The sequence below is a fragment of the Thunnus maccoyii genome, chromosome 6 (assembly GCF_910596095.1).
Source record: "Thunnus maccoyii chromosome 6, fThuMac1.1, whole genome shotgun sequence".
Classification (NCBI taxonomy): Eukaryota; Metazoa; Chordata; class Actinopteri; order Scombriformes; family Scombridae; genus Thunnus; species Thunnus maccoyii.
This window is the reverse complement of record NC_056538.1, coordinates 4,104,851-4,118,054: the sequence shown is the minus strand read 5'-3', so window position 1 is coordinate 4,118,054 and position 13,204 is coordinate 4,104,851. Positions and strand designations below refer to the sequence as shown.

Here is a 13,204-nt window from a genome sequence, read left to right as displayed (position 1 = left end):
GATGATGTGGCTGTAAATACTTCCATCTTCACGAAAAGTTATCATTATTTTTTTTATTCTTTTCTGCCAAAAACGACTGTTGTCAACACAAATCACATGTATTTTAAAACGAACTTTCGCTTTATTTTTTACCTTAAAAAATATCCTCATATAAAGTTTGACATGAAGCGTAAAATTCCCTAAAACCTAAGCTATCTATAATTAGCATTCAGATAAAAAAAACCCCCAAATATACATATTAGTTAGAAATTGAAAAACTATTTGTTATTTTGCTTTGTTTAAGACCTCAACCCTTTAAAGCTAAACCTCACTAAAATTGCCAATTTAAATACACTCGGTCTTTATAAAAAATAAAAAAAAGACGTTATTTACTGAACAAACAGAAATCAATAAAAGAAATGGCTCTTGATGAGATAGTATGCATTATGTTAATTACAAAGTCTGATACCTAAAATCAAAATGACTTGTGGGGGCATCTTACCCCAGTGGTGGGGTTAATCCCCCCCCCCCCCCCCCCCCAGTAAAGGAAGTAAATTGGATCAATTATAAACCTTATTATTCATTATTATATGTTTATTTTTGTCATGATATAGTAATTTCAGACAGACTGTTTACACTGATCTCACAATGTACACTGTTACTGTATGGTGCAAAATTTTTATAATAAGATATATTTTACAAAAACTTTTGCTCAGATTTACTCAGTTTCTGGGAACTATTGTATATTTCATTGGTCCAAACTTTAAAGATAAAGAAACTGTTAGATCAGAAGAACATTTGTGCTGAATAGTCTCCTCATGTGGTTTTATGTGACCTTGGGTCATTCTTATCAAGGCTGGATTACCACAAGAACTCAAGCCTTGCTGTGTCAGTTTGTGCTAACTTCATTGAAAGTTTATTTAGCAATATGCACCACTAAAGCACAATATTAACTGATATAATAAAGGCCCCAGTTGCTTTACTGGCCGATACTGAGGCCCTATCTTGGGTCTGTAAGTCAAAATCTGGTAATAAGAACTCTGTTATTTCAGTTTTGCACTCACATGTTGTATATTCCTAAAATAATGTGTTAAGTTAAATTACCCCACACCAAATTTGGGGACATTCTCAACTAAAATGTACAGTGTATCACCATAACACTACAGAATTTACAGTAATGCAGTACCTTATTTTGGCCACTGGATGTCACCATTAGGTTGGAACCATAGACTGTATATAAATATATATATATATATATATAATATAATATAATCTTTATATACAGGTTATGGTTGGAGCCACACTGTCACAGTATTTATACTGCCTGAAGTGATGATTTTAACACGTACAAAAACAAAACTCTATTCTTTAGAAATCGGCACCTTCAGTTCAAATCAATTTTGTATCTGCTCTATTTAATTATAATGGACATTCATATACCTACAGCCCATTTATGATGACTTATAACCTCCCTGTCACATATGAAGAATTTGCTATTGTGTATAAAGCTATTCTACATGATTCATCTCACTTAATGAAAAGCCATATTGTGTGTAAAGATATTAAGAAACAACCAACAAACCATTTATCAGCAGTCTAGATATCACTGGTTCTAAATGCAATAATCAATATACTGGGAATTAATTGTAGAAACAAAGAAAGATCACCCCAACAGGAAAGTTCTGTCAGGATCACTTAATTGAAGATATCAGTTGGAATAAAACTTACCATATTACCATATTAATGCTGTATACCCAATAATGCTGGAGAAATACATTTAAATATATACCTCACTAATGTTTGTCTCTCATGTTTTGCTGATGTTGACATTCTGTTGATGTTGACCCATTTCTGGTCAGATTATAATCATTTCCAACATTATACACATTGTTTAAAACTTTCTCTTAAAGATGTCATAATATATTTTCAATGTAAAGACCCCAAGACAGATTTTATTGTAAATATCTTGAATATAATGAAAATTGATTTTTATTGAGAAATGTTTTTCTGACAGATAACCTATATTTCCTCTTTTCCTTCAGAATTTTACATATTTTATAAACTCTCTAAAATGTCCTCAAAACAAAGAGTATATGCAAAATTAATTCATATAACTACATTATTGAAAACTCTTAAAATTCAATCTGCCTTTAAATGATATTGTATACACTGTATTTTATTGTATTCTTTATTATTTTTATAGTCCTTGTCCTTTCTATTTTATGTTGCCCTTCAGTAGACTTGATTATAATTTCCTTTCACAATGTTTCACACTTGTATTGTGATGAAATGGAAATTTGTTTTGGTTAATTAAGTCTAAAAGTGTTTTTAATAAGTTCCACTGTTCAATTTTCCTTATATATCCAAGAAAAGAAGTATGTGGGTGCCAGCTGTAGCCTACATGTTTCATGCTCCCACTTCCTCCACGAAAATTGCATATATATAGAAGACATACAAGTCCAAAGTTGATATACCGGTAGTATTTGCCAAGGCCACATCATCAGGTCACATCTGAGGAAAAAAAAACACAAGGGGAACTTAAACTGTTTCTTCTAATGACCAAAGTATATTTAACAGCAATCAGGATCTTGACAGTAAATTGCTGCAACCTACTTGCTGCATTATGGGACATTGTCACTGCAAGATATCACGAAAATATCAAACACTCATCACTTGTATTAGACCCATGTATTTATTTCAACACATGGGAGCGCTTGGCTGACTGTAGTACCCGCCGGAGGAAGCTGAGAGACGGAACAAGGAAACGACCTCTAGCCGGTGCAATGCTGTCAGAGGGGAGCGGTGTGTTATGAGAGCCCGGACTATCTTCAAGGATTTCATGTGTTTCTGTGAGCTCTGTGTAAACCAAACACGCGCTGTTGATTCGTGAAACATCGGCAGAGTGAACCGAGTCACCGACATGTCAGAGGAAGCAAGTTCTTCGGTAGGTTTCCATTGAATTTATTTAACCCGGTATTTTTTTTTGTCGCACCATGCATGAGGCACATTCAATCGGGCAAGCGCCATTTCCGTCCCTTTGGGGCGCGGTGATTGGCTAATGTTAACGTCTGTCTTTGTATTCTGCTCTCTATTGGACGGCTCAAAGGAGAAGGGCGTTGACAGATAGCAGCTAGAAAAAGCAGTTGAGCTGGTGGGAAGGTCTGATTCTAGATCATACCGTTTTCAGCTTTGTGAATGACATGGCTGGTTAAACTGCTACAATATACAGTAGAAACCTTTTTGCCAACTTTATCTAAGCTGATAACATTGCACCTTAACGTAATATCAGGTCAAAACTGCATCTCTTTAACGGTTAAATTTAACAAGCTAGACTCTTAATTTCAACCAACAACATATCAAGACTGTTGAGTTTTCAAGACGTGACTTTTGTATTTCACGAATGCCGAACGGATGTTTGCTAACTGCTAGCTTCTGTAACAACATTTTGAGTGTTTTTATGATGTAGTAATGATGCTATTTAGCGAGGAAACACTAAATTGGTACATATTTGAGTCTAGATAGACACGAGAGAGAATGAATAAAAAATTCAGCTTCAGTGGCAGAATTTAACAATTTAAAACGAGTTATTTTCATTGTAACATGGTTTAATTCGAGGTCTTTTCTGTTTCATTAGAGCTCCTTGGTATGTTTGTCAATGACACTTTTATTTTATGTAATGTCACTTTTCATGACAGTATTGTTGTCGCCAACCCCTGCCCTTAAGCTTAAGATTTAAAGGAGCAGTGTGTAGGATTTAGAGTCACCAGTTAACCTGAATTGCCCGTTGATGTGAATGTGAGTTTGAATGGTTGTCTGTCTCGACACTATATGTTAACCTTGTGATTGACTGGTGACCTGTCCAGGGTGTACCCCACCTCTTGCCCAATGTCAGCTGAGATTGGCTCCCCTGCTACCTGCAAGGGTCTTTGGTGAAGAAGGCAAAAGGCCCACTCTAGAGTCAGTGTTTGGTTTTTCCGTTCTGACCTTCTGTAGAAACATGATGGTGCAACATGGCAGCCTCCATGAAAGAGGACCCGATTCTTATGTAGACATTAAGGGCTAATTAAAAGGTAACAAAAACACAACAATTCTTATTTTCAGGTGATTATACGCTAAATAAAAAATATGAATATTATATTCCATTTCTGGCAAGTTTATTCCACTAGATACCACTAAATCCTACACACTGCACCTTGAAGCCCATCACAATAAAACAGTGTCCAATGACCTTTTTGATAAAGTATGTTGTCTCAGTAACGCAGTTTTGAATATGAGGATAATACATAAGGTCACAGTTTTTCAAGATTGTGCATTTTTATCTGTTAGCTCAGTTTGTACACAGTTATGTTCTTTGATATGCAATGTGGTTTCCACCAAAGAAACAGCAGTGAGAAATATGCTTTAGTGTAAATATCCACTTGACATGTATTGTTCTGTCTTAATCTATGGCAGTGAGCCTGTTCTTGGTGGCTGACCATTCAGAACAAAGAGTTTCAGAGGTTTCCAGCCACAGACCGCTCTATGTTTCAAAAACCCTATGACCACACCTCATACCCAAGACCCTCCTTAGCTGTCCCGCCCTGCCTTTATAACGGACTCAATGAATTGGCACACTTATCTTTTAGAACCAGAGATATCTTGGGGTGGAGGTCCTGAAGAAGGAGGGGGGTGTCCGGTAAAAAAGACCTCTGTTCAGTTTCTTGAGGCTATATGACCTCAGTACTGCTCCTTACCAAGACACAGCAAGCTGTCTCAGCCACACAGTGGACACAATAGCCTCTACAGTGCAGACGCTCAGCGCGGACACAGAGAATTATGGAGGAAGGACCTTACAAGTACATCAGGGTGAGACGAGCAGAGAAAATGGTTCAGCACGTTTTATAAATGAGTGGTAGAGGAGAGCTGGAAATGAGCTGGATCAATAGAAGGACATCAGTAAGAATATCTTGCAGAGGTTTTGCAGGAAGTCAGTTTAAACTCTTTTGGCTGACTCTCTTTTGTCGTTGCAGGATGGGAATGGCAAAGTCAGTCGGGTCATCCGGATTGGAACCCGCAAGAGCCAGGTACAGTACTACGTTTACTGAATTATGCTTGTTACTTTTTAAGCATTTCAGAGAGTGTGGCATTTCCATTGATACCGGTTAAAATGTCCGTATTTTGTTTTAGGTTTAAACTATAATTTAAATGTGAACATAAGCCTGACAGAGTCAGTGTGCCAGTGAGTCAGTTGAATGTGTATTATCTGATACACTTGCTCTGTGGGTTTAGATACAGCAGAGCGAGATGTCTGGAGCTCTTCTCGTAGAGATAATCTAATCCTGTCTCAACGTCTTCTACGATAACTGCTCCTTCCCTCAGTCTGCCATACTGATTTGATGGTTTTAACTCATGCACTCACCCTGTGCACAAGTGTTTTTTTGACTATCAAATACAGTTTAAACTAAAGTCAAATGCTGTTTTTGTTTTTCTGTCCCAGCTGGCTCGCATTCAGACCGACAGCGTGGCGGACAAGTTGAAAGAACTGTACCCTGACATCCATGTGGAAATTGGTGAGAATCATCACAGCTTTCATTTTCTGCCAGAGAGTCCTATAGAGGCAATGCAGCTGTGTCTCAAATTTCCCAGCAGCTGGCTCCCAAATGGAGATCTCTTGCTTTGATCAGTTGATTAACCATGTCAATAATTTGGTCAGAGACTCAAACCTGTAAACAGACTACGATGTGTAAAATAGTTGGACTTCCCTTTTAAGCCTTTAACCATGTCAAAAACTACCAACAATCTGGTGGGAATCCTGTTTGTAAATGGAGTTTTAAAAAGCCAACAGGCTGATTTGGCACAAAACTTATATTAATGTTAAAATGCAGCATATTACTTCCACTGGTTTCACAAACTAATGTGAAGCCATATAAGTGTAATGTAACAGGTTGTGAAAGAACTGTGTCTTAAATGACATGTTATTAGTGTTTGTACTAGTTATTAATGGCTAATCATCTGAATGAAATGACCTTTTCTCTTTGTCTTTCAGTTGGCATGTCAACAACAGGAGACAAAATCCTTGACACAGCTTTATCAAAGGTGAGGCTTGTCATGATTGTGACAAATGGCAGACATGTTGGCCTCTACTAACATGCAAATGACAGAAAGTAGGCAATTTATAACTGGACTGTTATTCAAATAATCCAACCAAACATGCACGTGAAGCACTTGTAGTATGTGAATTACATACATTCCAGTCTTATAAGACACTTACTGCTCTATAGGTCCAGTTCACACTCTACTCATTGTAGGATTAGTATATGATTTATGATTTTATGCTTGATGATATACAATACATGCAAATGGAAAACACATTAAGAGTGATCATTTGAATTGGTGACTTGGAAATGTCTTGATGTATGTCTCAGTTGTAACAGATGAATTTAAAGTAACAATGTAACAGAAAATCACTCTCTTTTTTTTTTGAATGCAGATTGGAGAGAAGAGTTTGTTCACCAAAGAGTTGGAGAATGCTCTGGAGAGGAATGAGTGAGTGTTACCAGTGTCATCTGTGGCTGACACCACACTGGCTTCACAGCATTGTTTCACCAATGGACGCTAACCGTTCAGTTAAAGGCTTTCACTGACACGGGTTCACTTGAACAAGAACACTGATACTTCTGTATTGTAGCTGTCGGTAACATACATGTTGAGGCATTACTCAACAAGTATGAATTTCAAGCATTTTCATGCCAAAAAAATGACCCAAAACTCAGCCTTTTAGGCTTTTTCATATGTAAACCCCATGAAAAACAGAATGTACATGAATGAACACTGACACAGAAGAAAGTCTGATTTCTCCTCTCAAAAAAAAAAAATCCATAAGAGCATCTACTGTATGCCTCAGACAGGATCCATGCGGAGGGAAAGCCTTTGATTTCCCCCACAGCCTCAGATGTAGCAGGTGTCTCTGTTCTTTCGCCGCCTTTAAAGCTGTAAAAAACATGAACACTATTGAATGGCTGTATTATATGACTGTAGCATGAGTATAGCATGTATACATGACTGTATTTCTCTGTGTCCCACAGGGTTGATCTGGTTGTCCACTCACTGAAAGACCTTCCCACCACTCTGCCTCCAGGATTCACCATCGGAGCTGTGCTGAAGTGAGTAGGGCGTCTGTATGAACTGACAGTGTAACATGTTGAGGGTGTTACAATCTCACAGCAAAGAATGACCACAAAATCGTCAACTCAATTACAGGTGAAGTGAAGTCCATTCACTTCCGGATTCTGGATCAGTTTTTTTTTTTTAACTAAATTCTGCAACTATGGTGTTGAGTGTTTATTCTGAGTAACACTGGAGACATTAAAAGGAAAAATGGAAATTGGAATTGATGGTGTAGTGGCTACACTTGGTATTGCAGGATCATGTGAAACACGCTGGCCCAAAACATCTTTACAAAAGGAGTAGTTGTAAAATGATGAATACATTTTTCTGAGCCTCACAAAGACCCTGAAATGACTTTGTTTAATCAGAATTTGTTCCATTACGTCCTATAAAACTTTAAAAGCCTTAAAAACACGATCTGTCATTTCTGCCAGTAGGGGTCTCTCAATCAAAACCATAACAAAAGACGGAGTTTGATGACGTCATGAAGTAGTGGGATCATGGGAGTTGTTGCCTTCATTGTTAAACAATCACCATTACCGTAATCGTAGTTAGCTTCTCCCAGTTAGGATTCCTTCAGTGTTCATCGATCAGGAGGTTTTTACCAGAGCCAATCATCCCCAGAGGTCTCCTCCTCTCCAAAACAAACAGACACAATGGTAAAAACACTGAATAAAGCAGTTTATCATCAGAAATCAGTGTTTATCCCACACTGTTCAGCAGACACAGGATGTCCGGAGGGGCTGCTAGTCGAGCTGCTGCTAACGTTTGCTCAGCTTGTTTCTCTGATAAATCAAGATCCAGACGTGTGATGACTAAAAATCCTTCATCTGGTTAAAAGATATAATTAAAAACAACTAAGATCTAAAAAGTTTATCATAAAAATGTGGCTTAAAACTGAATAAAAAGTCAATTTATGACAGTTTCTGCTGGATGACCACAACACTGACACATGCGCAAAGGTGGTATGATGCAGTTGACTGTCGACCAAATGAGACAGACCATTACCTTGATTAAAATTGCAGATTTCTCTGGGCTTGAACGTTGTTGGAAACATTTTGGATAATATAAGTACACAACTCAAAAAAATATACACATAGGTCTAGTCCTTTTTAGACATTTTAATGCAGAAAAGTTACATATTATACCTTTTTAAAGAGCTGTATCATTAAATGATTTCATCCCAGTCACCCAAGTCAGCCAGCTCAGCCAGCTCAGCCAGATACTCTTGTGCTCTGTGTGCCCAAAAAACACAGAAGCCAGCAGCATGTGCATGTGTATCCAGTGAGCCACTCTATACAGAATCTGCTCTTAGGCTGCATGTTTCCACAGAACTGCCCGTTTAAAGAGGTTATTTACCTCTATTTTGTTTATATCTCGCTCTCTACTAGCACACACAGAAGAACTGTGTATGTGTTCAAGCATGAGCTGACCGTTTCATGCTTTATAAATGCCAATAACTGTAGCAAAGCACCAGCAAAAGGCAGGGAAAGAAGACTTCTAGCTAGCAAACAGGTTGCAAAATATATTTTTAAAAAGGAATTTCGGTATAACTCGAATATTACTCACTGTCCCTTCTGCAGATCGCTGTAATACTTACTGTGTAATATTTTTGTAGGAGTAATTTGAGCCGCTGTAACCACTTACCTATCCTTTGCTTCCTGCTGCTTTCAGGAGAGAAAACCCCCATGATGCAGTGGTCCTACATCCAAAACATGCAGGGAAAACTCTTGACACTCTGCCAGAAAACAGGTACAGTCCGCTCCATAATTCAAATAGTTGTTTGCTTTTCACTGGTATCGCAGCTATGGATGATTTGACTTCACACTGTGTGTTTGTGCAGTGTGATTGGCACCAGTTCACTGCGCCGTGCTGCTCAGCTGAAGAAGAGATTCCCCCACTTGGAGTTCAAAGATATTGTATCCTTTTAGAAGAAGATGAATTTTCAGGTTTAAGGATATTTTTTCTCACCATGGGGGCATGTTAGGGAACACAGATTGGATATTTGTGTTGAAGGTGTTTTTCCTGAGCTGTCATCTTCAGCGAGGGAACCTGAACACACGGCTGAAGAAGCTGGATGAGAAGGAGGACTTTGCTGCCATCATCCTGGCTGCTGCCGGCCTCAGGAGGATGGGCTGGGAAAACCGGATCAGCCAGGTACCGTACATGATCATATTAACATTGTGAAGTCTCGCAGGGAGATCTCTCTCATCTCACAGTGGATCTCTCTGTCTTTCCACTGGTAGATCCTGGGCCCTGAAGACTGCATGTATGCTGTTGGGCAGGTAGGAACATTTCCTCCTTTAGTCAAAAGTCTTCTGAAAGCACCTAATGTGATATCTCTGTGTGTAAAATTCTCAGAATAAAAAATAATGTGTGTGTTGTCAGGGGGCTCTGGCAGTGGAGGTTCGGGCCAGAGATACAGACATCTTGGAGATGGTGTCCGTCCTCCATGACCCGGACACTGTGCTGCGCTGCATAGCTGAGAGAGCCTTCCTCAGGCACCTGGTACATCACACACACACACACACACACATATATTCTTCAAGTTATTTCTACATTGTATGAGCATGGAAATCCTTTCATTTTCAATTTAACTCTCGTTTTATAGGAGGGTGGCTGCAGTGTTCCAGTGGCTGTACACACTGAAGTGAAAGACACCCAGGTAAGAAGGGTAGGTAGAGACATTTTCACACAAACATCTAAATCTAGCATTGACTATGGGTTGCTCTTTATCCTTTTATCATGAATAACGACAAAAATTACTGCATTCCAACTTTTTCAAAATGATATTGAGTGGGGCAACAGGAAGCTAAAATGTCATATTATGAACAAATATTTGAACACTGAAAATTATTACTATCAGTGTGTTTACAGGCACTTTAGTAACAAGGTTACTGTTGGCTTTCTGCAGGAACCTTGTGTTTTTTTAAACATTTAAACTAGGAACATGGTTTCTGTAATCAGTAATTGTAAAATTCAGACACATGTGCTCTGTAAGGAAAGGCTGTGCTCTTACTTTAGTGTCAGCCTTCTGACACACACACAAAAACACACACACACAAAAAATTAAAATAAGTAATTAACGCTTCCATAATAAGATCAGGGAAAAATCTCATAACTGACCTGCTGCATGTATCTGTAGATTTACAGTAACCAGGATACTACAGTGACACACATTCATCAGGTACTTGTATAACATGAGTAACCTGGTTTCTGGAGTGTAAACATACTGAATGTGACACTGTGGTTTACATATTCAGGTACTGTTATCTTACAGACTGGTTTTAGGACCCACTCCCACTAAAATGCTATCCGCGGCTAAACCTTGCTTCAGTCTGTGCCTCATTGTTACTGCTGCATTCACGATGGCCACATTCACAATGGCTGCATTCACAGACTTGTCAATTAAGCTAACGTGAAAATCATTTTGTTTTACTTCATTCATTCAGCCTGACATCATGTTCATGTTTACCAATTTCTGTTTGGGAGGAAGGGTTATTTTATTTAGTTTTGGCCTAATCAATGAGTAACTATCCCGAGTGACGTAACTATGCCACTCAGGTAACTACACCTAGGTAGCTAGGTGTAGCTAGGTAGCTAGCAAGCTGTGCAGGAAGATGAGGTTGGAGTTCTGTTTGTCAGGTTCTGTTTGTCCAATCGAAGAAAACAAACGTCAGTGGCATGGATGTATTAAGAGAGTTGGATATGGTGCCGCCACCATAGAATGTATAAAAATAATGGACATAACCACCGTGACGTCACCCATTGATTTGTGGACTCCCATTTTGAAGCCTCAAGTTTGGCATTTGGACCGTGGCCATTTTGGTCTTTTGGAGCCAGAAGTGATGAGAAGTGACCATATTTGGACGAGAGCATGAAGCTAGGGAGGAGCCCCCCAGTGTCCAACTACAGCACCTTATGCACTGCCATGGTAGCAACTCGTTAATCACAAGGTAGCCATGCCCTAAAGCATACCCTGCTTTATTGTCTCTTTTACTCTAAATGGGACCATAATTTACAAAATGAAAATCATGCTGTATTGAAAAAGACTTGATACTAACAATTGAGACCATAAGCTCATTAGGAAACTGTTTACTGAGGTAATAAATCATGTGAGAAGTAGGGTCATTTTCTCATAGACTTCATACAAATGGACTTCTTTTTGGAGCCAGTGGAGTCGCCCCCTGCTGGCATTTAGAGAGAATGCAGGTTTAAGGCACTTCCACATTGGCTTCATTTTTCACACCTTGAGCTACCTGCTTGGCCACCACTCAGCCTTGCTGCCAATTTGTCCCAGTGGCCACATGGCGGTATTGCAACAACAATAACAAAAAATCCCCTGAAGCCCAAGAAGCATTGGAACATGGCTAACATGAAAGAGAATGAGCGGAAAAAATAAGTAGATACAGATTTATCTTTCTCTATAAAAGAATAAAAGTTGAAGGACAGTTTGATGTTGTGTGTTTGCAGCTCTACCTAACGGGGGCAGTGTACAGCCTGGATGGATCAGACAGTCTGAAGGAAACCATGCAGACGAACATCGCTCCTGCTGACAAGGTAACAGCCGGGTGCATGCCATGTAATTAGTGTGAAGTTGTGTGTTTTTGTTTGTGTGCCAGTCCTCACCTTGCGTTCAACCACATACCAAACTTAATAGTGATCATGTGTGTACATGTGACAGAGCCTTGAAGAGGTGGACGAGCGGGTCCAGCGAGTGGGAGTCACTGCCTGCAAGATCAACGGTGGAGCCCAGGACAATGCTGAGCGTTTGGGGGTCGACCTGGCCAACTTACTGCTGAGCAAAGGAGCCAAGGAGATCCTGACGGTGGCCAGGCAGCTCAACGACGCCAGATAATCCCGCCCGGTTGAGGGGCAGGGCTCTGAAGGTGAACGGGTCCTCGAGTGCAGTCAGTCATGGCCTTGTGTCAAATAAAACTTGAATTACTTTTTTTTTTTTATGTTCCACATTTGATGTTACATGAGCAATACTGCTTGGAACAAAGTTGTGCTCAGTGTGGTACAACGCTGCTAGATTTTTCAGTCACTGCTCTCTGTAGCACTCTTGGTCTTGGTTCAGGTTCCAGCCCATTCGTCCACACAGTACCTCAAGGAACCATCTCTTGAGCTGTGTTGAAAAAGCCTCACTGGAATTACCAGAAAGAAACACAAAATGGCCTTCAAACAATGCCATCATCACTTACAATAGCATCACTAGCTCATGGTTAAACCCTTCATTGTTTTTTAAAGCATATCAATATAATAAATGAAATGCTACTAAAGTTCTGTATTCTCAAACACTTTCCTCATACCCATGATGTTTTTCAGCATCCGTTATTGTTCCCCACAAGCAGGAAAAAAGAGAAGTTCCTTTGCTGTATAGACTCATTTGGAGAGGAGGTGACTTTTGATGGTACCAAAGATGAGTTTAGTACAGTATATCGGCACATTTTGTGCTACCGAGCAGCCAACACTGCAGTGATATGGAGCTCATTTAGGTGCAAAATTTGAGAAATGTACACCATTCATTCACATTCTTTCTTGAACTTCTTCATGTTCACAAGTATGTGATCAAACCTTATCCATGGGAGCTGGAAAGTGTAGGTCTCACATTAAGTGGTGTTGGCCTCATAAAAAAGTACCTTTTCTGCATAACCATCATACAACATTTCCAGCTGAGGAGGTTTACTGCTTTTAAGAGTGTGCTTGCTACCTCTGTTAATATACATGGTGATAAACTTGAGGGAGCATTTTGTTAGCTAGTGGTGCTAAGGTGCAGCTTTGTACTAAGGTACAATTTCACTACATGACTGGAGCTATAAGCCAACAGCAATCACTGCATTTGTTTTCATTTTTCTGCTCTGATTTTAAATGTGCACTGGGCCATTGTATAGCAACAGTTAGCCTGTTTAAACTTTATCTCCTTAGAGCTTATATCCTATTTATGACTTCTGTATCTCAAGAGTATAACATTGTTTTCTCATAATTACAAGATACAAAGTTTTTTTTTTCTTGTAATTATGAGATAGAATCTCATACATAGTAGGCCTTGTCACATAATTATGATATCTCACAATTA

At 39.1% G+C, this 13,204-nt stretch overlaps 1 protein-coding gene across 3 annotated transcripts; it reads left to right on the top strand.

The window, feature by feature from the left end:
• The first annotated feature begins 2,745 nt into the window (after positions 1-2,745).
• On the top strand, positions 2,746-12,646 carry LOC121899319 (porphobilinogen deaminase-like). 3 transcript variants are annotated; one of them, XM_042415053.1, is made up of 14 exons: positions 2,746-2,923; positions 4,989-5,042; positions 5,456-5,528; positions 6,005-6,054; positions 6,449-6,504; positions 7,044-7,121; positions 8,800-8,877; positions 8,969-9,044; positions 9,169-9,282; positions 9,372-9,410; positions 9,514-9,633; positions 9,737-9,799; positions 11,599-11,685; positions 11,810-12,646. In XM_042415053.1, exons 1-14 carry the CDS (start codon positions 2,900-2,902, stop codon positions 11,981-11,983), a joined length of 1,086 nt encoding a protein of 361 aa, XP_042270987.1. In that variant the 5' UTR covers positions 2,746-2,899; the 3' UTR covers positions 11,984-12,646. The 3 variants fall into 3 exon arrangements, with proteins under 3 accessions (XP_042270987.1, XP_042270986.1, XP_042270988.1); XM_042415052.1 differs by lacking the exon at positions 2,746-2,923 and adding an exon at positions 4,127-4,824; XM_042415054.1 differs by lacking the exon at positions 2,746-2,923 and adding an exon at positions 4,128-4,824 and having other exon boundaries at positions 9,737-9,790.
• Positions 12,647-13,204: the final 558 nt, after the last annotated feature.